The sequence below is a fragment of the Tamandua tetradactyla genome, chromosome X (assembly GCF_023851605.1).
Source record: "Tamandua tetradactyla isolate mTamTet1 chromosome X, mTamTet1.pri, whole genome shotgun sequence".
In the NCBI taxonomy this organism is placed as follows: domain Eukaryota; kingdom Metazoa; phylum Chordata; class Mammalia; order Pilosa; family Myrmecophagidae; genus Tamandua; species Tamandua tetradactyla.
The window spans coordinates 160287662-160312852 of NC_135353.1; the positions used below are offsets into that span (position 1 = coordinate 160287662).

Sequence of the window (25191 nt, forward strand, 5' to 3'; positions counted from 1 at the left end):
ATGTTATCAACGATCACATGCATTATTGATGATGTTCATCATCTGAGTGTTTGTAAATGAATATTTATTGATTACTATAATATGTTGTATATACTAGTTGGTGCTATCCTGATTTTTGTAATAATATGTTTGATTTTTTATTCCAGGAATCAAACAGTTTTGTTCCAGTGCCTTCATAATCTCATCAGAAGCCTCCCTATAAATTATTTCTTCAGAAAACTGAAATTAGGAAATGAGGATTTTCTAACTGATCATTTGGCATTAACTTTGGAGAAGGAACTGGTTACCCTTAGTTCTCTTTCTTCTGCCTTAGCTGAGGTTGAATGCAACTTTGTACAGAGGTGTGAAGCAAACAAACAAAAGAGCAGTGTCATTGTGGCTCCTTTATCAGGCAGAGAGGAGGAAATAAACCAATACAGAAAAGAACTTCAGAGAGAAAAGGAGCAAATCACGTTGGGAATGAACCTAAAAGTGAGTGGTGCCCTTTATAGAGACATTACTTTGAAATTAACTGAGGTTCAGGTGAAATCAGACCTAGCTGCACAGAACCTGACCAGTTTGTAATTACACTCTAAATTTGATTATATTTTAAAGTAGGTTTTTACTTCCAGATAATTTTGGTTCTACTTTTTTTCATTTTACGTTATATACCTTCTGCATCAAAATGAAGATTAAGGCTTTTTGTAGTACAATCTTTTGGTTTTGGTGATGTACAAAATAATATCGCTTAAACCAGTGGTTCTCATCTGGTTCTCATCCAGGGGTTATTTTTGCTCCCCCCACCCCCACCCTCCTGCATCAGGCATTTGGCAATGTCTGGAGACATTTTGACTGTCAGATGGTTTGGGGGGAGGGGTTGTGGGTGTGATACTGGCATCTAGTGGGTGGAGGCCAAGATACTGCTAAACATCCTACTGTACCTACTGTGCACAGGACAGCTCCTGACAAAAAGGATTTATTCAGCCCAAAATGTCAGTAGTGCCAAGAGTGAGAAACCCTGCCTTAGTGTCACCACTTAAATGAAGACAGTGATATAACAGCATTTTGGTCTTAGTCCTTTTATTTTATTCTGCTTAATAAAACCTAGCATATAAAAATGAACTTCAAACAAATAAAGTCAAATTGTCAGGAGTCACAATAGTATCTTTTAACATCAAGCTTCCATGGAAAAAGAGTGTTGAAATGCAAATATTAAGGTGAGTGTTCAAAATCCTTGTCAATTTAAATTTTATTAGAAAGCTCTGAAATCATGTAGGTCTATAGAAATGTGATTCCTTGAAATTTTTAGGGTATTTCTCTGAAAAGCATTTCTCTTTCAAAAGGTGAAGCATATCTCACAGGCCATTATTATTTTTTTAATTGAAAATACCTTTAAGTCATCTAAGATTCCTACTCTAGGCAAATGTAAAATATAAAATTCTAGCTAAATTGACTTTTAAAATAGGGCTCTTCTTAGGGGCTAAACAGTTTGTATAGGTGGAAATTATAAGAGGTCCAATGAGAGACATTTCAAGGGAATAAAAATTCATTTATTCTTTTTTTGGTAGAATAAGAATTCTGGAGTAAAAAGTCTCAGGAGAGGGATAAAAACGACACAAAAGGATGTAGGCCAAAAGAAATGTTCTGATCCTTTTACTCTAAAATCCTTACATGAGATGGAAGTTTCCCCTTTCATCTAGGGAAGTTGAAAGAAATAAAGATAATTATAGTGAGTGGCATTTCATGCTTGCAGCTATGAAGTGCTAGTTCTTTCTGTGCCTCAGGAGCATTTGTACCTAATGATCTGGTGAGATAAATGATTTTTTGAGAATATAGATTATTACTTTTCTGTTCTCAGTTTTTATGATTGTCCATTTAATATGCTTCTTTTTCATAGTAATCCATTGCAAATTGAGAACTCTATAGCTCTACCTCTATGAAATGTCAGTAGAGAATATTTCAGACTTTCTGTTTAATTATGATTACTTTTGGAAATCTGAAAACAGTATGTATCATGTGCAATCTATTGAAATTGTCCATGACATTTTCTAAAAGAGCAACCAACTGTAAAATATAAGAACTCTTTTGTAAAGTGGAGGCTGTTAAAAAAAAAGCTATACAGGACTTAGTTCTAATAGTTTATCAGTAGGAAAGTAAATTAGGATATTAAAAATTAGCATGTTTTTTATTTATAAATGCAACCAAAGTGAATTAATGTGTATATATATGTCTAATACACTCTTTACAAATGAGTTTTGTACTCCGGTATAATTGCTCTACTTGCTAGAAACTAGAAATGCCAAAGTTTGAGAACATTACAGCACATGCTGCTCTTATGGTACAGTTATCTATTTGCACCTTTAAGCATATTCCTCTACTCACAATACTGGCCACTAATCTCAGACCCCCCTCAAAAACATGGTCCTCCCAAATCCTCACTGCTAATTGGAAACTAGTTTTATTTTCGAACAGGGCACTCCACAGCTCTCAGACAAAAACTTTTCTGTGGGCACCCTGATCTCTTCACTAAGAAATGTGTACAAGCCAGTTCATACTTGACACTGTTCACTTCAATGATCAGGTTTGGATAATAAGAAGGAAGGAATGCAACAATTATTGACCATTATGTGACAAGCGAGCTTGAGACACGCATGTATATATACATTTATCTACATATCCATCTGTATTTATAGTTTGATCCTTCACAGCAACACATGAGGTGTAGTAATTAATGTTGTTCCCACTATGAAAAAAAATGTTAAACCAAGTTAAGGGGATGCCTGAAAACACCTTAATTCTGTACCCTTGTTGCAATTAAAAAAAAAAAAAGCAGACCTTTAAAAATTTCTGATAATGTTCAAGTGAACCTTTTATTGTACTTATAACAACTCTACATACCGTATAGAATTGACTACTAAATATTTCCCCCATATCAGAAAGGAAAAGATTTAATTTACTTCTGTCATCCCAAGTAAATGCAAAAAAAAATCAACTGTCCTGCTAGAAACTGATGTAAAGTTTTGTTTCCATGTTTTCGCTAAAACTTGGAATATACCAGATGTTGAGAGCAATACTTTTTCTTTCTTGAACTCCACATTACAAAAATAATGCTTTTCATTCAAGTATTTGGGAGTGAAAGTTCTTTCTTGAGTAACCCCATTGGAAAAACCTGAGGCTTTTACTGCTCAGAACAGAATGCTTCAGTGGAAAGAACACTTAAGTGAATCCTCCAATTGTTGGCACTGTTTTCCCTTTTTGGGTTTCCATAAACTTGAATTGCTTACTACCTCAACAAAATGGCCCTTCTATATAAAATCCTGTGATGAGGACATCTGCAGTGCTAACAGTCTGGCTACTTTCTAGGACTTGATTTCAATGTTCTTGTCATGCCTATTTATTCAAGAGAATGCTAGGCACTATTTTGTTACTAAACTTTTATAAGGTCAGCAAATCAGATGTCTCCTATACCTTCATGGTTCAGATTTTTGCTGTGCTACACTTGTGAGCAGCTGCACTGGACGAAAGTACCTGTGTACATTGCTGTGGGTCAACGTATGACCCTAGGTTCAGCTAGGATATTTCTTTAGATCCTCAGCTTCATCTTTATCAGTTTCCTCATAACAGCTGCCACTTATCCCAAAGGTGTTAGTAGTTTTATGGGCCAGTAAATCCTGCCATTAGTAATCAACCAAAGCATTTAGCACTGGATAGCAGGTCAGTCAGGAGTGGGAGAGAAGGGCGGTGTATTCTGTTGATTGCCTATTCAGCATCTGTTTCCTCTTTTTTTTATCCCCAAATTCTCATTTTGTAAAAGAAAACTTCCTTTCCCACAGTTCATGTGATTGTAGGAGTTAGTCCTGATTAACCAGTTAGTGCAAGACTTTTCCCTGGCAACTCTTACTTGTCTGGAGTGGGCACAGGACCTAAATTGGGCCTAATCAGATGGAAGAGAAGAACTTTATTTGAAGAAGAGGAATAGGTTCTTACTCTGTCCTACTGGAAGTATGTGGCCCCAGTTAAAGTTGTGAGTTATTTTATCACAAGGATTTTAGAATGCAGTTGACCCTGTGGACTGCAGAAATTTTTATTGTTGTGTCACTGAATCAAAACTAAATCCCACTCTTTCCATAGATTTCCTATTACTTCAGAAAAAATTCCTTGTAATAGAAATCAAGGTTTCTGTTACTTGCAACTGAAATAATTTCTAACTGCTACATATGGGAAGAATCCCAGAGAACAACTTGGATACATGGAGTTCCAGCCCTGAAACAGTTCTCTATAGAAACAGGATTTGTATACCTGTTAAACAAAGAGTAGGAAAAAACCATCCCATCCCTCCCCGTCTTTTATTTCTGGTGGCTCTCGCTAGACTTTTTTTCTTTTTTTGCATTTTATAACTTAAATGATATATACTTGAGTATTAGTCTGTATCTGAAATAAAAACTTAATTTTTTTATTCTTAATTTTCTTTTCTCTATTCCTTAGCTTCTCCCTGATATTATACAAGACTAGTTGACTAGTTGTTTAATTATGCCTTCCTTATTGGGTTTAAAGGTACCTGTCAAAAAATTTAACCTCTCTTTTAGTATTTCCTGTTTTAAACTTTAAAATTATAATATATAAGGAATCATATCTGTCCAGAGTGTTTCTTAGATGTCAGAAAAATTCAGTCTTTTAATTCTCTTTCCTTCTGACAACTGGTCTCATAATCTCAGCTATGTCCTTTCTAGTAGGAAGTGGAACAAATCTTTATCAATATTAATTGTTCTGGGACTTGGCTAGAAAAAAATCTGATTTGGTATTTTATGGTTCTATTTTGGAAGTAGATTAATATTGCTGTTAAAAGGATGCACATTGTTATTCCTTTGGGGCTTGAAGTATTTCAAAGATACATGCCAGAACATGAGTGGTTGTTTTTAAATATATACTAGGGATTAATAGATAAAACCTTTATAACTTCATTCCAACCTCATAAAGACAGAATGAGGGTAATTTTTAGTGTAGTTTTGTGAGCCTAATGAGATATTTTAAGGTCAATAATGACTAAGTAATTTGGCTGTCCTGTGAATTAATAAAACACCTCTTAGAAGTTATCCAGAAAGGGAGTTAATGTACACTAACACGTCTTGAAATATTCTGGTAAATGCAATGAAAATGTTGGAGGGGTCAGGGATAGAGTCTTAAGGGAGCCAGGAGCATAAGAGAAAGTGAACATGCAGTACATGTATTGGGAGATTTAGGAAAAATATACCCCACACTTGCATACTAACATTCTATGATGTGGCACTCTGGGTAATATCAGTAGCTAACATATATTGATTACTGTGTGCCAGACATTGATGTGAGTGCTTTGCCATATGATCTATACAGCCCTATAAAGCTATATTTACCAATATGTCAGCCACTAGCTACATGTGGCTATTTAAATTTGCATTTAAATCAATTAAGATGAAATAAAATTAAAAATTCAGTTCCTCAGTTGCACTAGTCACATTCAAAGTGCTCAATAACCACATGTAGCTACTGGCTACCGTTTGGGCTGTACAGAATAGAACATTTCCATAGTCACAGGAAGTTCTATTGAACAGTAGTGCTAGAAGATGTAAACTATTAATCATTTTTTTATAGGTGAAAAACTGAGGCACAGGTAGGTTAAATAACATATCCAAGGTCTCATAGCTAGTAAGGAGCAGCCAAGATTGAAATCCAGTCCAGCTCTAAAGGCTTTGCTCTTTCACCACTATGCTGTTCTGCTTATAGAGTCAATTTCTTAATATTGTCATATCCTCTGATAGTTTTATATTAACAAAATGTCCTTATTTTATAATATATAAGAAATATACAATTCAATAAAAATATAAATTTGTTGATATAATATTTGAAATATTGGGGGAACATTGGTCATGTTATCCTAAATCTGTAATGGACAAGCTCTTAGAGTTGTTTGATGGCCCCAAATGAATTTTATCTCTTGACTACTTCCCTTCTCCTCTATCTAAATATCTGTTTGTCTCTTACTTATTTCCTTTCATTTGTCTTAGAATTGAAATTATTTCCAGAATTAATTGCTCATTCATATTTTTAAAATATTTTTTTCTTTATTAGAGAAATTATGGGTTTACAGAACAATCATGCTGCTTATTCATATTTAGGGGGTTCTTAAATGAAAGTGCAGTTCTCTAAATATTCCTTAATAGCTTCTTCTGAGACATCTTGAGGCAGTCTTGAAATTCTCTGAACTGTTGCAATTGGCTGAGAATCCCTGTGGCAGGTAAGATGTAAGTGGTCTAGCCTGAAGAACTTTTACATCTTTATTCTATATGAGTACTACATTATTTGAGAAGAAAAGGAGATGGAAGTCTGTTTTCTTTTTCTGCCCTTTGCCTGCTCTGATCCTTTCAAATGAAATGCCTATAGAAAACATTTCATCTCTTTCAAAACACCAATGGTGTGTGAAGTGAAAGGGACATATAGAGGTATTTCATTTAGTCATATGTTTACTGAGGTTTTATTGAATACATTGCTGTGCAGTGTATTTATATCCTGGAGATAAAAAGATAAATGGGAATCTCTTGGCTTTCAAAAAGCTCACAGTCTTAATGGGAAAGACAGTGGCACAGATTTTTATGCTACACTGAGGTAATTATTCACAGTATTCCTGGGGTTCCGTGGGAACACCCACATAGGGCACTATGCCCAGTGCAGAAGTCATCTTAGAGCAGGAGTTCTTAATTTAATTTTGGACAACAGGACTCTTTGGGAGTCTAATAAAATATTCATGATGGGGGTAGTTATGAGATCAAAGTGGTTTTGTTATGTAATGCTGGAGGTAGTTGTGAGATTAAAGTGGTTTTGTGATATAATGAGTGATATTTTACCTGATGATTCAGATGTCATTCTCCAGACATGTTGCCACCATGGAGAAAGGCTGTGAGAGAAATGTATACACAAAGCAGTTCAAAAAAGAGCACTTTGGACAGTAATAAGGGGTTTAGATTTTTAACTCAGGATTTTGAAATAGTTATTGATTGAGAAGTTGGTCTTATTATATTGGTAAACCCATACAATAGCTATACTCAGAAGCTTTAGAAATATAATTTGTTTTAAAAATTAAAATAATGTTCCCATGTGCATTAAAACAAATAAAAACTTCTTTAAATTGATTATCTGAGTTATTTTACCTTTTCAGAGATTCTGGGTAGCCTTTTGAGTTTCAGATGAGTTTTCTTTCTCTACATCAGTGGTTTAAAAGTGTGGACCTCAGACCAATAGCATCAGCATCATCTGGGCCCTTGTTAAAAATGAAAATTTCAGGGCCTCACCCCTGATCTACTGAATCAGACACTGAGGATAGGGTCCAGCAATTTCTGTTTAATAAGTCCTCCATGTGATTTTGATGCACCCTATAAAGTATGAGACCCCTGCTTCATACCATTAATTTCCAGCCAAGGCTGTGCATAAGAATCATCTTAAAATATTTGTTCTGATCCTAAGCTCCAGTCCCAACGATTCTGATTCAATTGATCTAAGATCTGCTTTGGGCCTTGGTATTGAATTTAAAGCTCCCCGGGTGATTCCAATGTGCAGACTGGTTGAGAGCAACTACTTTACAACAAGCTTGATTATTTCAGGGATCACAGCTTCACAGATTTTTATTTTACATAAGTGACCTTGTCAGCTGTTTGGAGGATGGATTGTAAGGGACAAAGAGTAGGTTCAGAAAAGCAGTAAGATTTCAAGAGTGGTCTAGGTGAGAGATGATGAAGCATTAATTTAAATTAGCAAAGGTAAAAATGAAATGTATTACAGAGATATTTAAGATACATAGTCCTAAGATGTGATGGGAATCAGAATCACCCATGAAGTTGAATGTATGTGTATTTGTGTAATTACACACAGGCACACACACACACATGCCTAGCTTGTCTCCAGGTCTTCTGGACCAGGATTGTCAAGAGTAGTGCCTGGTTGTATGCATTTCTTGAAACTACACATGTGGTTCTGATACTCACTATTAGATTGAAAACCACTAATAGATGGTCATAGGAAAGAGAGAGAATAGTTGAAAATGAACCCCCACCCCCTCCTTGAGTTTCCATTTTGAGTTAATGATATAGAGAATTCAGGGAGAAGAGTAGTTTAAAATCGTTCAATGAATCTATCTCATCTTGTGAAAACCATTTTTCATTAAATGGTCTGAACTCAATGGTGACCAATCTTTCCCTGCTCTCAAACAGCCTTTCTGACATATCCCTATAAGTTTCTCTGGTACTTTTAGGCACTGAAGAGCAATCTAGTTTTCAGGTATTGAAAAATTCAATCCAATCCATTATCTTCAAAATAAGACAATATAAGGAAGAAAAGATCACATTTACAATAACAATAAATAAGTACCTTTAACAAGAAATGTACAAGACCTAAATGAAGAAAACATTTAAATACTACTAAAGGGCTTAAAAGAAGACTTTAAAAACAGTATACATACCACATTGTTGGCTAGAAAGACTCATCTTAATGTCATCTTAATGATTTTTTGGTTTTTTTTGGAACTGATCAAACTGATTCTAAAATTCTTACGGAAAAATCTGCAAGCTAGAAAAGCCAAGAAAAGTCTGAAAAAGAAAAGCTTCAGAAGAATGAAAATGAACCTTACTGGATATTAAAATATATAGTAAAATATCAATAGTAAGAGTATGTTTATAGTGTGCAAATAGATGAACAGACCAAAAGAATAGAAAGTTCAGAAATAGGAGCAAATGCATATAACTTAATGCATGATAAAAGTGACATTTCATCTCAATGAGGAAAAGATGAATATATATTTTTAAATGGTCTCAGGAAAACAGTATCCATCTGGGAGTGGAATGGAGGGAAATGTGCCCATACTTAAATCATTCACCAGGATAAATTTGAAATAGATCAGTGTTTTAAATATTAAAAAGAAGCAAAATATTAGAAGTAAACAAGGGATACTTTCCTTATTAACTTGGACTGGGGAAGACATCAATCTCGGGCACCAAACCCAGAAGCTATAAAATTCAGTCACATTAAAAGAAAAACAAAACTTTTTCATTAAAACAAAAGCAAAAATCAAGTCAAAAGACAAAATACTGGAAAAGCATTATCTGATCCATATCTCAGATAAAAGGCTAAATCTCCCTAATATAGAGAAAATATCTTGGAAATAATAAAGGAAAACAATTTGAAGGTAGGAGGGGACAAAGAAAACAGTTAACAGAAAAGGAAATGCAAATAATTATTAAATATTTAACATGTGCAACTTCACACAATGCAATTAAAAATTACACTGAGAGAAACCTAAGTTTCTAGACTTTAACCTAAGAGTAGAATGAAATAGATTGCCACAGGCCTACTCTGCCACTAGACAAAACTAGATACATTACAAAAATCACATTTAAAGGCATCAGAGAGTTGTGGAAACAAGGACTAGACAAACTAAAATGACAGAAAAGGGAGAATTGTTCCAAGTGACTTGATTGCCAGCCCTTTGTTTCTCTGTGGGCAGGCTATGGACTGGAGAAACTATTAGGGATGTGTCAGAAAGACTGCTGAGAGTAGGGAAAGAAGATTGCTCACCGTTGAGCACAGCCCATGTAGTGAAAAGGGCTTCTGCTTAGGGATGGAGAAATCAGCAGCCTTTTTAGCAGTTACATAGTGTAATAGTAACAGATTGAACATTAAGGGTCATTAAATGCACAGCCATTTTCACCTTGGGATATTTTCATAATTCTTTGGCTTCATAGGAGACAAAGGAACTGTCCCTCAAACTTCTGAAAGGCAAATTAAAGCCTCTTTCAATTGTACCATGCTACTAGGGAAAAGCCCTGCTTCGAATGCATGGCTGGTTTGCCCTTCAGGTAATTTGCCAGGTTTTGAGCTTGAATAAAGTAGGGGGCCATAGAACTAGGCTGCAAAATTCTAAAGGTTACAACTGTCTCTTTGCTAGCTTCTAGGGCTGAGGATATGTGTATTCGCTATGATCTAGAAACAGGAACATACCAGAGGTAGACTGAGTCTTAATAAACTTGCAGTAGATTGTTGATCAAGTTCAATTTCTGATTGGATTGAAATGATTAGACATTCACCCTATCTGCCTAGGAAAGTAAAAGGGAAACCCTCTTTGGTGGAAGATAAAATCATATGGAACCTCTATGTCTCTTCTATACATGCTATCTGGCACATAAATAACTTCTAGACATGCAAAAAGACATATTACTGATAATCGAGAAAAAACAATGGAGGCAGATCAACAGATGATGCAGATGTTGACGTTTACAGATAAGGACTTTAAAGTAGTATAATAAAGTAAATGAAGAGGACAAAGTAGATGAAAGAATGGAAATTTTTAAACAATTTGAATATTACAGTTTGATATTTTAAAATTGAAAAATGCAATATCTGAAAGTAAAAACTCGAAAGAATATGTTATAGCAGATTAGACATAGCAGAATATAGGATTGGTGAACTGAAATGGGTCAATAGAAAATACTAACACTGAACTACAGAGAAAAAAAAATGGAAAAACAAGATGGGAATATGTGAGATAATGAGTCATACTCAAATGATTTAACATTCAAGTAACATAAATCCCAGAGGAAAGAAAAGACTAAGACAGAAGCAATATTTGAACGAATAAAAGCTGAGAATTTGTTCAAATTTGATGAAAAACATGAACCCAGAGATTCAGGAAGCTGCAAAAACTCCAAGTAGAAAAAAATACAGAAAAAATCACACTTAAGCACATTATGGTGGACTGAATTGTGCACACCAATTTGGACCTGTTCTTGGTCTTGTTCTGGTGAGTGTGGGCCCTTTGTAATTAAGATCTCTTCGACATTTTACTTCAGTTAAGGTGGAACCCACCTGAAATCAAGTTGGGATTTAATCTGAATTACTAGGATCCTTTATAAGCAGAGTGAAAGAGGGAGAAAGAAGCCACAGGAAGCATCCAAAAGCTGGAAATCAATGGAACTTAGAGGAGAAAGGAGAAGATATTGCCATGTGACAGAAAACAAAACAACAAAACAAGGAACCCCAGGTATTACCAGCCAGCTGACACTGACCCCAGGAAGAAGCAAGCTTTCTAGCCTCTGAAACCATTAGTCAATAAAATCTTGTTAAGCCAACCCATCACATGATATTTGTTTTACCAACTAGGAAATAAAAACATATCATTAAAAAACAGCTGATAAACAAAGAGAAAACCTTAGAAGTATTGAGGGAAAAAAGTCACATGACCTTCAAAGGAACAATATAACTGACAGTTTATGTCTTATCAGAAGCAAAAGAATCTTGAAAGCCAGAGAATTTCATCTTTAAATTGCTTATAAAAGGAAATGCTAGTCTCAAATTCTATGTCTAGCAAAACTATGCTTCAAAAATGTGAAATAAAGACATTTTCAAAGACTGAGAGAATTCCTTGCCAGCAGGCCTGCTCTAAAGGAAATATTAAAAGGATTTCTTCAGGCAGGAACAAAATGATCCTGGATGGGAACATGGAAATGCAGGAGGGAGTGAAGAATGCATGAAAAGATATAGTGAATAAATATAAATGAATAAGTACTGTACGAAACAATAGTTGCCATGTCTTGAGTTTAACGTATTTGTAGAATTAAAATACATGACTGCAATCACAAACAAGGCAGGAGGGGGTAAAATGGATTTTAATGGTTATTAGAATCTAGGACTATCAGCAAAATGAAAAATAATTTGTATTAGGTTGTAATACTCAAAAGGTGGATGCTATAATCTATGTTAACCACTAAAAATTAATAGAAGCCCTTATGAACATAGCAAGTTCACTCCTATATATTTACTCAAAATAAATAGGCGTAAAAGATAGGGCCACAGAAAAACTTGTACACCAATGTTCAAGGTACCTTTATTCATAATAATTCCTAAAAGAAATAACCCAAATGCCCTTCAAAAGACTGGGTAAAGAAACTGTGGTATTATAGCCATACTATGGAATACTTTTCAGAAATAAAAAGAAACAATAACATGGATTGATCTCATAATGTGTGGGAAAAAAACACAAAAAAGTAAGTACTTTATGATTCCATTAATCTATGATTGTGGGAGGTGTTAATTGGAAAGGGGCATGGAACTTTCTGGGATGTTCTGCATCTTGATTGCGGTGGTGGTTATATAAATACATATCAAAAATCACCAAAGTATATCTTTAAAATCTTTGCATTTCATTTATATAAATTTGCTTTAAAACTATTGAAAAACATCAATATAATGGAAAAGTGAAAAATTCAATGTAAGAAAAAAGTGAACATTTTAGTAATCAGAAAGACAAGTAGAAAGGAAACAGGGACCAAGAAGGATAGTCCAAATAGAAAATATATATTAAGATGGTAGCTCTATCAATAATTACAATAAATGTAAATGGTATGAATATTCCAGGTAAAAGAAAAATATTTTCAGTTTTATTTGTACGTTTCTTGGTTTAGCTTTGTCCATGCTGCATGCAAGAGATACACTTGAAATAGTAAGATACTGAAAGGTAAAACTCAAAAGGGTGGAAAAAGATATACCATGCAAACATTAACCCAAAGCAGGATAGCATAGTGATATTAATCTGCAGACAGTAAGAACAGAACCATTTTTCAGGTTGCATGTTGGCTAGATACTACTGAATACACCAAGATATAAAGTTAGCACCAAATATGATGTGATCCCCATTTTCTCAATGAAAAATAACTATGGGTTCAGGTTAATGAGAGAGAATTCTTATCAGGTAAAAAGACCAACCAGCCTTTTGCAGTCTTTAGAGGGAAACAAATCTAGAAATATACTTAATGGAAATTTTCTATGGTTTGTAGAGTCAGGAGAGAGTATGGCTTCTCTCAGTCCTCCTGAGTCTAGCTTCAGGAGGGTTCATGAGTCAAATTTATTACCAGAACCTTCTATAATTTGCAATGAGCAGCAACACTTACGCTTAAGTTTACTATTTTGCAAACTGTATATGAAATGTCTCATCTTGTGGGTCTAATTACACTCAACAAATCATGTATAGTATTATCTTTATAAAGAATTATTTAGTAAATTACTAGTTAAGAATAAATCTTTCAGAAAACATACAACCAGCGTTCAAATTCAGGCTCCACCACAACTGGCTGAGAACATTAGACAAATTATTTAACCTCCATTAGACTCAGTCTCTTCAATTGTGAAATGGGGATCATAATGTTACCTACCTTATAGGGTTTATGTGAGGATTAAATGAGATAATGCATATAAAACATTCAGGAAAATAGGTGACATATAGTAAGTTATGTATCTGGATTATTTTAATGTTACTGTTATTCTTAATATAATCTCTGATTTAAGACCCCTTCCCAATATTGTAAGTAATTCCAATAAATAGTTGTGATCAAGATTCTGATACCTGATTTTCATATGCAACTGATGAAAACAAAACAGCTATATATTTTCTACAAAGTCGTTTTGTAGTATGTATCAAGGACCTTAAATATTCATACTCTTTGACCCAGCAAATGCTGAAATTTGTTCTAAGGGAACAGTTCAGTATGTGGAAGAAGATATATGCTTAAAGATGATTATTGCATGATTTCAAATAGCAAAAAATGAAATGTCTAACTGGAGGAAAAATGGTTTTAGAATTACATTTCTTTCATATGATGGAATAATCTTCAGCTCTTAAAAATGATGTTCACATATACACAAGCAATTCACTGAGATAAATTTTTTCATCTATCAGATTGAAACAAATCCAAGTGTTTGACGTTATCTTCTGCCGTCAAGGTTATGGGCAAACTGCACTCATACTTTACTGGTAGGAATACAAATGGAGATATCTCCTGAGGCGGGCAATTGGCAATATCTAAACAAAATTATAAATGCGTTTTGCCTTTTGACAAAAAAATCCTGCATCTGGAAATTTATTCTAAAATATATTTGCAAACACTTGTGTGTGTGTGTGTGCATGCATGCATAAACCCACATAAAAATTGTTTACTTTGGCATTGTTTGTAATAGTAAAAAAATGTAAACAGCTCAAAGGACCTGGTTAAAAAAATTGCGTATATCCATTCACTGGTATTCTACACAGCTGTAAAAATGGAAGACACTCATTATGCACTGATGTGGAAAGATCTCAACATATGGTGTTAAATCAGTAAAGCAAGGTGCAGAACCGTGTATGAAAGTGGAAAAAATGTGAGCATATTTTCGTGTTTGCCTGTATCTGGGAAGTGCATAAGAAACTGCAGTGGACTAGATAATGGCAGCCAAAGAGAGATCTGCTTCCTAATCCCCAGCACCTGTGAATATCACCTTCTATGACAAAAATGTGATTAGATTAAGGCACTTGAGATGGGGAGATTATCCTGGGTTAAACAGTGGACCCTAAATGCCATTACAAGTGGCCTAATAAGAGAGAGACAGAGACAGATACATATATACAAGGGGAGGAGGTGAGGTGACCGTGGAGTCAGAGTGATTCAGTCGCAAGTCAAGGAATGTTGCCAGCTATGAGAAGGTGAAGAGGCAAGGAACAGATTTTTTTCTAGAGCTTCCTGAGGAAATGTGGCCATACTGATTTCTTAATTTCTGCCTAGTAATACTGATTTCAGACTTTTGTCCTCCAGATTTGTAAGAGAAGACATTTCTCTTGTTTTAAGCCACCAGGTTTGTGGTACTTCGCTACAGCAGTCATAGGAAAATAATACAGAAACTAATTTTTTAAATTACCTTTTATGGAGAATCAAGGGTGATTGAAACCCAGAGATAAGAGCAAGTTTTCTCACTGATGAGTATCTTATGTTTGATTTTTTAAAACAAGATTAATATATTTACATTTTAAAACTTGAACTCTTAAAATATTTCTCTCATGGAATTCAAAGATTTTCCCCTGCCCCCAGTTCTGCAGACCAGGAAATGGGAAAAGAACTAGACTATACTTTGGCCTCCTCATTCACTTTGCTGCTATTGGCTAGCTCCTGAAGTGAAGACTTGAGGGAAAGAGCAATCCCTCTTGATCAGCCCTGGCAAATCTTCCTGATGGTACCCTCTGTCATAATTGCAAGTGCCCAACTGTGGTCTCTTTATCTCATGGCTTATTCCTGTGAGCTTTTCTGAGATAACTGGTGGGGGTGGGGGTGGGGTGGTGGTGGTCTCAGTACTGTCTCATTCCATGATCAGGGTGATGACCTCTAAATAACTCCCCTTTAATTCCTACCCTTTGGGGTCATACCTTTTGAGTCTCGCCTCTCTCTGACAGGTGGCCATTTTGGGCAAGATCCTTTCAAGATGGCTCTGGCCTGGCTACCTTCTAAAGCAACTACTTAGCCTACAGAAAACTTTGGTACCCTTGGCCTGACCAGCCCTGAAAGTATAGTTGCTTTTGTCTCTCCCTTCTCCCAAGCGATATGGGAAGAGGGTTGGGGGTGGCGCTCCTACCTCTCCAAATGATAGCCTAACAATAGTCTCCATGCTTTGTGAACACCTGGGATTGCTGTCAGATCCTTCCAAGAACCTTCTTGCACTCTACTCCAGTATTACAGGGCAAACCTGTGAATGTCCACGGCCTAGCAAGCATCCAGCTGTGTACTGAGAAACCCTTCTCCCCTTCTCAAGCAGCCCCTACTCTCCAAATGATTTTCTTGCTGTGGCCTTGAGAAGGAGAGAATGCCCCCATGAGGAGGAAAACAAAAATGCTGTGATGCCCTCATTTCTAATCTAAGGTATCACCTCTCTTCTCATGTTTTTAATGCCTCTCTGGGTTTCTTTTAAATTAGCTGGAAATAGTTGGTGCTCATGGAACCAATCTGACTACCTCTTCTTAAGTCATCATCTGTCTTTAGAATGAGTAGACACTTGACACCCAGTGGTCTCGGCTCTGAGGGCTTAGTTGGACCTTCCAGAAAATAGACAAACCCTATTTAATATCACTTTACATTAGGGTAACCGCCTAGTTACCCTATTCATTTAGCAACTAAATGAATTTGTAGTGGACTAAGCAAGAACTAGAATTATTAATTATCTCTCTAAATAACTGTATTATGTATGTCACAAATTATATTAAAGGTTTTATCTTGTTCAATGACATGTTCCATGTCATGGCATATGTTACAACTGTTTGTCAGCTCTATGACTGAGGGTTAATTTGTTAGTTAGAGGGCAACATTTTCTGAACAGATATTTAAAAATACAATGAAAGCATAAAATTAGATACCCTGCTTAACTGGCTTTTATCAAGTTTATACCTTCAGCGTAGGGCTTCAATTTTCATGTTTTTTTTTCTCTTTCTCATAAGGGTTTTCTATAATTGAGACACATAACCTATTACTAAACTGTGATACAGTTGTAGTGTATTTCAACTAAATTGATGTGGCAGTTTCTTAACTAAAAGTATTATTTTAACCTTCATAGGCATTATGGAATTTTGAGTATCAAAATTGCTTATGGTACAAAGATACCTTATATTTTCTTTATTTGCTTTTATCTTTATAGCAAAAAAAAGTTGTAATAGACTGTCATGGTTAGGGACAGGTGTCAACTTGGCCAAGTTGTGGTACCTGTTCATCTGATTGGGCAAGCACTGGCCTGTCTGTTGCAATGAGGACATTTCATAGGATTAGGTCATGATCACGTCAGCTACATCCAGAGCTGATTCCATTTGTAATCAGCCAAAGGGGAGTGTCTTCTGCAATTAGTGATGCTAAATCCAATCATGGGAAGCCTTTTAAGGAGGACTCAGAGGAGACAGGTGGCATTCCTGCTTTGGCTGGTGAGCCTCTCCTGTGGAGTTCGTCCAGGTCATCCATTGGAGTCATCGGCTTCGCAGCCTGCCCTGTGGATTGTGATCTCTGCATTCCTACGGTCACGTGAGACACTTTCATAATTTTATATTTGCAAGTGTTCCCTGTTGGTTCTGTTTCTCTAGAGAACCCTAACTAATACATCTTGGTACCAGGAGTGGGGTGCGATTACTGTAGGAACTGATGTCACTGAGCTGGAATCCTTAAACACAATGGGGATGACAGGATCCCGAGTTGGCAGAAGCCAGGTGGCAGCACTTAATCACCAAAGACAGGGTAGACGCGGGTATTATAATAGACAACAAACTCAAAGGAGGCATCAAAATTATATGACACGCAGAGATTTGTGGCATTGGCTAGTAAATCATGGGGTGCCTAGAAATACAATAGAAGGGCAGCCTACTAAATTCTTGTTGGAGCTGTATAAACAAAAGAGTTCTAGGTCAAGGGAACAGAAGTCTAACCTGAATTACAAAAACACAGAGTCACGGCCCCTTAACCAATTTCCAGACTTGAAACAGTTTACAGACCCTGAGCCCCTTGAATGAAGGGGAGGCCAGGTCCCTATGGGGAAGAAACCTGTTACACTGCCACAAATTTATACTGTTAACCTTCCTCTAAGTCTTCCCCAAGGAGACCGACGGCCTTTTACCAGGGTAACTGTGCATTGGGGAAAAGGAAATGATCAGATATTTCGGGGATTATTAGACACTGGTTCAGAAGTGACATTAATTCCAGGGGACCCAAAACGTCACTCTGGACCACCAGTCAGAGTGGGGGCTTATGGAGGCCAGGTGATCAATGGAGTTTTAGCTCAGATCCGTCTCACAGTGGGTCCAGTGGGCCCCCGGACCCATCCTGTAGTTATTTCTCCAGTTCCGGAATGTATAATTGGCATAGACATACTGAGCAACTGGCAGAATCCCCACGTTGATTCTCTAACTCGTGCAGTGAGGGCTATTATGGTGGGAAAGGCCAAGTGGAAGCCACTAGAACTGCCCCTACCAAGCAAAATAGTAAATCAAAAGCAATACCGTATTCCTGGAGGGATTGCAGAGATTACTGCCACTCTTAAGGACTTGAAAGATGCAGGGGTGGTGATTCCCACCACATCCCCATTCAACTCTCCTATTTGGCCTGTGCAGAAAACAGATGGGTCTTGGAGAATGACAGTGGATTATCGTAAAGTCAACCAGGTGGTAACTCCAATTGCAGCTGCTGTTCCAGATGTAGTATCATTGCTTGAGCAAATCAATACATCCCCTGGTACGTGGTATGCAGCTATTGATCTGGCAAATGCTTTTTTCTCAATAGCTATTAGTAAGGACCACCAGAAACAGTTTGCTTTCAGCTGGCAAGGTCAGCAATATACTTTCACGTCCTACCTCAGGGGTATATCAACTCTCCAGCCCTATGTCATAATCTTGTTCGCAGAGACCTTGATCGTTTCTGCCTCCCACAAGACATCACACTGGTCCATTATATTGATGATATCATGTTGATTGGACCTAGTGAGCAAGAAGTAGCAACTACTCTAGATTTACTGGTAAGGCATTTGCGTGTCAGAGGATGGGAGATAAATCCAACAAAAATACAGGGGCCTTCCATCTCAGTAAAATTTCTAGGTGTCCAGTGGTGTGGGGCATGTCGAGATATCCCTTCTAAGGTGAAGGATAAATTGCTGCATCTGGCCCCTCCCACAACCAAAACAGAGGCACAACGCCTAGTGGGTCTTTTTGGATTTTGGCGACAACATATTCCTCATTTGGGTGTGCTACTCCGGCCCATTTATCGAGTGACCAGAAAAGCTGCTAATTTTGAGTGGGGACCTGAACAAGAGGAGGCGCTGCGACAGGTCCAGGCTGCTGTGCAAGCTGCTCTGCCACTTGGGCCATATGATCCAGCAGATCCAATGGTGCTGGAAGTGTCAGTGGCAAATAGAGATGCTGTCTGGAGCCTTTGGCAGGCCCCTATAGGAGAATCACAACACAGACCTTTAGGATTTTGGAGCAAAGCCTTACCATCTGCTGCAGATAACTACTCTCCTTTTGAGAAACAGCTTTTGGCCTGCTACTGGGCTTTAGTAGAGACTGAACGCTTAACCATGGGCCACCAAGTTACCATGAGACCTGAGTTGCCTATCATGAGTTGGGTGTTGTCTGACCCACCAAGCCATAAAGTTGGGCGTGCACAGCAGCACTCTATTGTAAAGTGGAAATGGTATATACGAGATAGAGCCAGAGCAGGTCCTGAAGGCACAAGTAAGTTACATGAAGAAGTGGCCCAAATGCCCATGGTTTCCACTCCTGCTGCCACATTACCTTCTCTTTCCCAGACCAGAGCTATAGCCTCTTGGGGAGTTCCTTACAGTGAATTGACTGAGGAAGAGAAAACTCGGGCCTGGTTTACAGATGGTTCAGCACGATATGCAGGTACCACCCGAAAGTGGACAGCTGCAGCATTACAACCCCTTTCTGGGGTGTCCTTGAAGGACAGTGGTGAGGGGAAATCCTCCCAGTGGGCAGAACTTCGAGCAGTGCACCTGGTTGTTCATTTTGCTTGGAAGGAAAACTGGCCAGAGGTGCGTTTGTATACTGACTCATGGGCTGTTGCTAATGGTTTGGCTGGGTGGTCAGGGACTTGGAAAGACCATAATTGGAAAATTGGTGACAAAGAGGTCTGGGGAAGAAGTATGTGGATAGACCTTTCTGAGTGGGCTAAAAACATGAAAATATTTGTGTCCCATGTGAATGCACACCAGAGGGTGACTTCAGCAGAGGAAGATTTTAATAATCAAGTGGATAAGATGACCCATTCTATGGATACCAGTCAACCTCTTTCCCCAGCAACTCCTGTTATTGCCCAATGGGCTCATGAACAAAGTGGTCATGGTGGTAGGGATGGAGGTTATGCATGGGCTCAGCAACATGGACTTCCACTCACCAAGGCTGACCTGGCTACAGCCACTGCTGAGTGCCCAATCTGCCAGCAGCAGAGACCCACACTCAGCCCCCGACATGGCACCATTCCCTGAGGTGACCAGCCAGCTACATGGTGGCAGGTTGATTACATTGGACCACTCCCTTCATGGAAGGGGCAGCGATTTGTTCTAACTGGAATAGACACATACTCTGGATATGGGTTTGCTTTCCCTGCACGCAATGCTTCTGCCAAAACTACTATCCGTGGGCTTACAGAATGCCTTATCCATCGTCATGGTATTCCACATAGCATTGCTTCGGATCAAGGAACACACTTCACAGCAAATGAAGTGCGAGAATGGGCACATGCTCATGGAATTCTCTGGTCTTACCATGTTCCCCATCATCCAGAAGCAGCTGGATTGATAGAACGGTGGAATGGCCTTTTGAAAACTCAATTACGGTGCCAACTAGGTGGCAAAAACTTCAAAGGCTGGGGTAATGTTCTCCAGGAAGCTGTGTATGCTCTGAATCAGCGTCCACTGTATGGTGCTGTTTCTCCCATAGCCAGGATCCATGGGTCCAGGAACCAAGGGGTGGAAATGGGTGTGGTGCCACTCACTATTACTCCTAGTGATCCACTAGGAAAATTTTTGCTTCCTGTCCCTGCTACCCTGAGTTCTGCTGGTCTACAGGTTTTAGTTCCAAAACGGGGTGTGCTTTCTCCAGGAGAAACAACAGTGATACCACTGAACTGGAAGTTAAGATTGCCACCTGGCCACTTTGGGCTACTTATGCCTCTGGATCAACACACCAAGAAGGGGATTACATTATTGTCTGGGGTAATTGACCCTGACTATCAGAAGGAAGTAGGACTGCAACTACATAATGGAGGTAAAGAAGAGTTTTCTTGGAATATAGGAGATCCCCTGGGGCGTCTATTAGTACTACCATGCCCTGTGATTAAAATCAATGGAAAACTGCAACAACACAATCCAGGCAGGACCACTAATGGCTCTGAGACTTCAGGAATGAAGGTTTGGGTCACCCCACCAGGCAAAGAACCACGGCCAGCTGAAGTGCTTGCTGAGGGGAAAGGGAACATGGAATGGGTAGTGGAAGAAGGTAGTGATAAATATGAACTTCGACCACGTGATCAGTTACAGAAACGAGGACTGTAATGCTGTTTTGTTTGTGTTATACTATTTAAGTTGTAAGATATCAAGTTTAAGAATGAATGTTGCCCAAGGATTTGCACGCTATTATGGAGAGATTTAATGTGTTTCCAGTTATATGCAGGACAGTTGAGTATTGTCAGGTAAAAAAAAAAAAAATGTGTGCTTATTTGCTTTCATTTGGAAATTAAGTATGGTCTAAGGTGATATATATATATATATGTGCCAAGTTGACAAGGGGTGGACTGTCATGGTTAGGGACAGGTGTCAACTTGGCCAAGTTGTGGTACCTGTTCATCTGATTGGGCAAGCGCTGGCTTGTCTGTTGCAATGAGGACATTTCATAGGATTAGGTCATGATCACGTCAGCTACATCCAGAGCTGATTCCATTTGTAATCAGCCAAAGGGGAGTGTCTTCTGCAATTAGTGATGCTAAATCCAATCATGGGAAGCCTTTTAAGGAGGACTCAGAGGAGACAGGTGGCATTCCTGCTTTGGCTGGTGAGCCTCTCCTGTGGAGTTCGTCCAGGTCATCCATTGGAGTCATCGGCTTCGCAGCCTGCCCTGTGGATTTTGGACTCTGCGTTCCTACGGTCACGTGAGACACTTTCATAATTTTATATTTGCAAGTTTTCCCTGTTGGTTCTGTTTCTCTAGAGAACCCTAACTAATACATAGGCCAAGTCATTAAGGTACTTTTAATAATGCAATGAGTAGAATATTTTAGGCACTCCAAATATATGAAATCCTTGATCTATATCAATTTTGAAAAATGTTCAGATTCTCATCTCTTTTGGCTTGAAGTTTTTGTGGAATTCCTTTTTTCAGAGGATTATATCACTAAGAAAGAGAGAATGCATTCAAAAGAGCCTTTGAAAAAGCTTCATTATTTGAGATAATTTAAGACTTACAGGAGAATTGCAAAAATAGTGCAGACAGTTCCCAAATACCCTGCCCCTTGCTTTTCCTTATCTTAACATCTTATATAACTATGATAAAATACAATTTAATACTAAAATGCCATTTTCATATAAAAATCTGAATAGCTGACATTGACATCTTTTTCAGTTATCTTTTTTAGATTTAAACTTCAAGAAGGCAAAAATCTAGGACTAATTAGATTTGTATTCTAACAAAGAAGACAAATATTTATTTGCAACTGCTCTGCATTTAGTAGTTCAGATTTACTTTTTTTTTAATCTGCAGAATTTATTGAGATATATTCACATATCATATATTCCATACAAGGTATGCAGTTGATGTCTCACAGTATCATCACCTAGTTGGTACAATCATCATCACACTCAATTTTAGACCATTTTCATTGCTCCAAATATAAAAATATTAAATAGACACATGCAAAAAAGAAAACCAAAACCACCCCATATCCCTTCTCTCCCCCTATTATTGATCCCTAGTATTGGTGTGGTACACCTGTTACTGTTATTGGAAGAATATTAAGGTATTACTATTCACTATAGTCTGTAGCATGTAATAGGTAATTTTCTCCATATACCACTCTATTATTAACTCTTTGTACAAGTGTTGTACATTTGTACTAGTTCATGCAAGAACTTATTTATATTTGTGTTGTTAGTGGGTAACAAACATGACTCTAAACAACCCCTTTCAACCAAATTCACCTACACTACAGCACTGTTACTTATAATCCCAATAACAAGCTACCCTCACCTCTATCCATTTCCAAACATCTAAGTTCAATTGCATTAAAAATTCTGTACATATTAGGTAACTGCTTTCCTTTACTAGCTTCTGTCTATCTCTAGGTATCCTATATTCTATATTTTAAGACTCTGAGTTTATATATTCTTTTTCTTTATTTTATTTTTTATTTATTTATTTTTTTATTAATTAACGGAAAAAAGAAAAAAAAGAAATTAACCCAACATTTAGAAATCATACCATTCTACATATGCAATCAGTAATTCTTAACATCATCACATAGATGCATGATCATCATTTCTTAGTACATTTGCATTAGTTTAGAAGAACTAGCAACACAACAGAAAAAGATATGGAATGTTAATATAGAGAAAAAAAATAAAAGTAATAATAATAGTAAAAACAAACAAACAAAAAACAACCAGACAGACAAAAACAAACAAAAAACAAAAAAACAACAACAACAACAAACAAAATCTATAGCTCAGATGCAGCTTCATTCAGTGTTTTAACATGATTACTTTACAATTAGGTATTATTATGTTGTCCATTTTAGAGTTTTTGTATCTAGTCCTGCTGCACAGTCGAGTTTATATATTCTTAAATATTTAAAGCTCATATTAGTGAAATAATACAATATCCGTCCTTTTTTTGTCTGACTTATTTCACTCAGCAACATGTCCTCAAGTTTCCACCATGTTGTCACATGCTTCAAGACCTCCTTTCTTCTTACTGCTGGCATAATATTCCATTGTGTATATATACCACATTTTGTTCATCCACTCATCAAAAGATGGATTGTTTCCATCTTTTGGTAATTGTGAATAATGCCACTGTGAATGTTGGTGTGAAAATGTCTGTTCGTGTCCTTGCCTTCAGATTTTCTCAGTATATACCGAGTAGTGGAATTGCTGGGTCATAGGGCAACTCAATATTTAGTTTTCTGAGGAAACGCCAAACTGTCTTCCACAGCAACTGTACCATTACACACTCCCACCAGCAGTGAATAAGTATTCTTATTTCTCTACATCCTCTCCAACATTTGTAGTTTCCTGTTTAATAGTGGCCATTATTATAGGTGTGAGATGATATCTCATTGTAGTTTTGATTTGCATTTCCATAATAGCTAATGAAGATAGATATATTTTCATGTGCTTTTTAGCCATTTGTATTTCCTCTTTGGAGAAATGTCTGCTCATATCTTTTGTGCATTTTGTAATTGGTTTATTTGTCCTTTTATTGTTGAATTGTAGGGTTTCTTTATGTATACTGGATATCAAACCCTTATCAGATATATGGTTACCAAATATTTTCTCCCATTGAGTTGGCTGCCTTTGCATCCTTTCAACGAAATCCTTTGGGGCACAGAACTATTCAGTCTTGAGGAGTTTCCATTTATCTATTTTTTCTTTCATTACTCGTGCTTTGGGTGTAAAGTCTGAGACGCTACCTCCTATCACTAGGTTTTGAAGATGTTTCCTTATATTTTCTTCTAGGAGTTTTATAGTACTGAATCTTATATTTAGCTCTTTGATACACTTTGAGTTAATTTTTGCTAAGGGTGTGAGGTAGGGGTCTTCTTTCATTCCTTTGAATATGGATATCCAGTTCTCTCAACCCCATTTTTTGAAAAGACTTTTCTGTGTAATTGATTCCCTAAAATATATAGTGAATGTAGTGCCCTTGGCAAGAGGTGTCCTTGAAACAGATCTTCATTGATCTGTAAAATGTACTGAACTCCTTTGGTTCTATAAATGTAAGAGAAGGGACCCATTATTCAGTATCAGAAGTATAAAGATACTGGAACTCCATATTTGCTCCCCAAGATTTAAAGTTAAGGAGACCTGTAAATGTAGACCTCTTCTGAGTTCTAGTAACAGAGAAGAACGTTGAGATCCTGTAAATACAATGTCGGTGAAGAAAGGGGAAAATCTAGGCTGCTGAAAAGGACTTAGACCAGAGCTTTGGAGTTTATGGAGAAGGATAAAGTCTGCCTGGCACTGGAGGCTACTGCAGACCTAGCATTTGGGGCCATTGGGGTATATAATGTGGTGCTCCCCACAGCCTGAGGTGAGCACTGGCCCAGTCTTTCCAATAGCAGTCAACTGTAAAGGACTTGTTACAACCAGCAAAACTCTCCACTTGGTGTTTGCAGGAAGAACCAAGGCCATTCTTCACACCCTGATCCCATCCCTTAGATTGAGTAAGCCCCGGAGGTCTTGGACAGTTGTGGGGGAGATGAGATGTAGAGGGAAGAAGTGGACTTGAATATAATTGGAGGGGTGGAGGCTTGAATATATCATTGTATATACTTGTATTGTCTTCATTAGGAAACAGGTGGTATTGGTTCTAATTGGGTATTGAAAATGAAGAAGAGGAAAAAATCAAGGCTGTTTCTCAGGATTTGGGTTTGGGATCTGGGTCAACAGTGGTGCCATTCCCAGAGACATGGAATTCATTTCCTGTCTCTGTCCTACAATTGGCTAGGCTTTTATATTTCTATCCAGCAGCAGAAAGACATCAGATAGTAACTAACATTTGCATAATATTTTACATTTTACCAGGAGCTTTCACACATGTCATGCTTTCCATAGTCCTGAGAAGTCCACTAGGCAGATTGT

At 37.4% G+C, this 25191-nt stretch overlaps 1 protein-coding gene across 5 annotated transcripts in view; it reads left to right on the forward strand.

The window, feature by feature from the left end:
* FANCB (FA complementation group B) overlaps positions 1-25191 on the forward strand; it is a 62638-nt gene that overhangs the window by 30935 nt on the left and 6512 nt on the right. For 3 of the 5 annotated variants that reach the window (XM_077146698.1, XM_077146699.1, XM_077146697.1), the window contains one exon: positions 147-7111. In XM_077146698.1, coding sequence (XP_077002813.1) covers positions 147-564 — 418 coding nt within the window. In that variant the 3' untranslated portion in view covers positions 565-7111. Of the gene's footprint in view, positions 1-146; positions 7112-25191 lie in introns of those variants that run through there. The other 2 variants (XM_077146700.1, XM_077146701.1) reach the window with 1 other exon arrangement.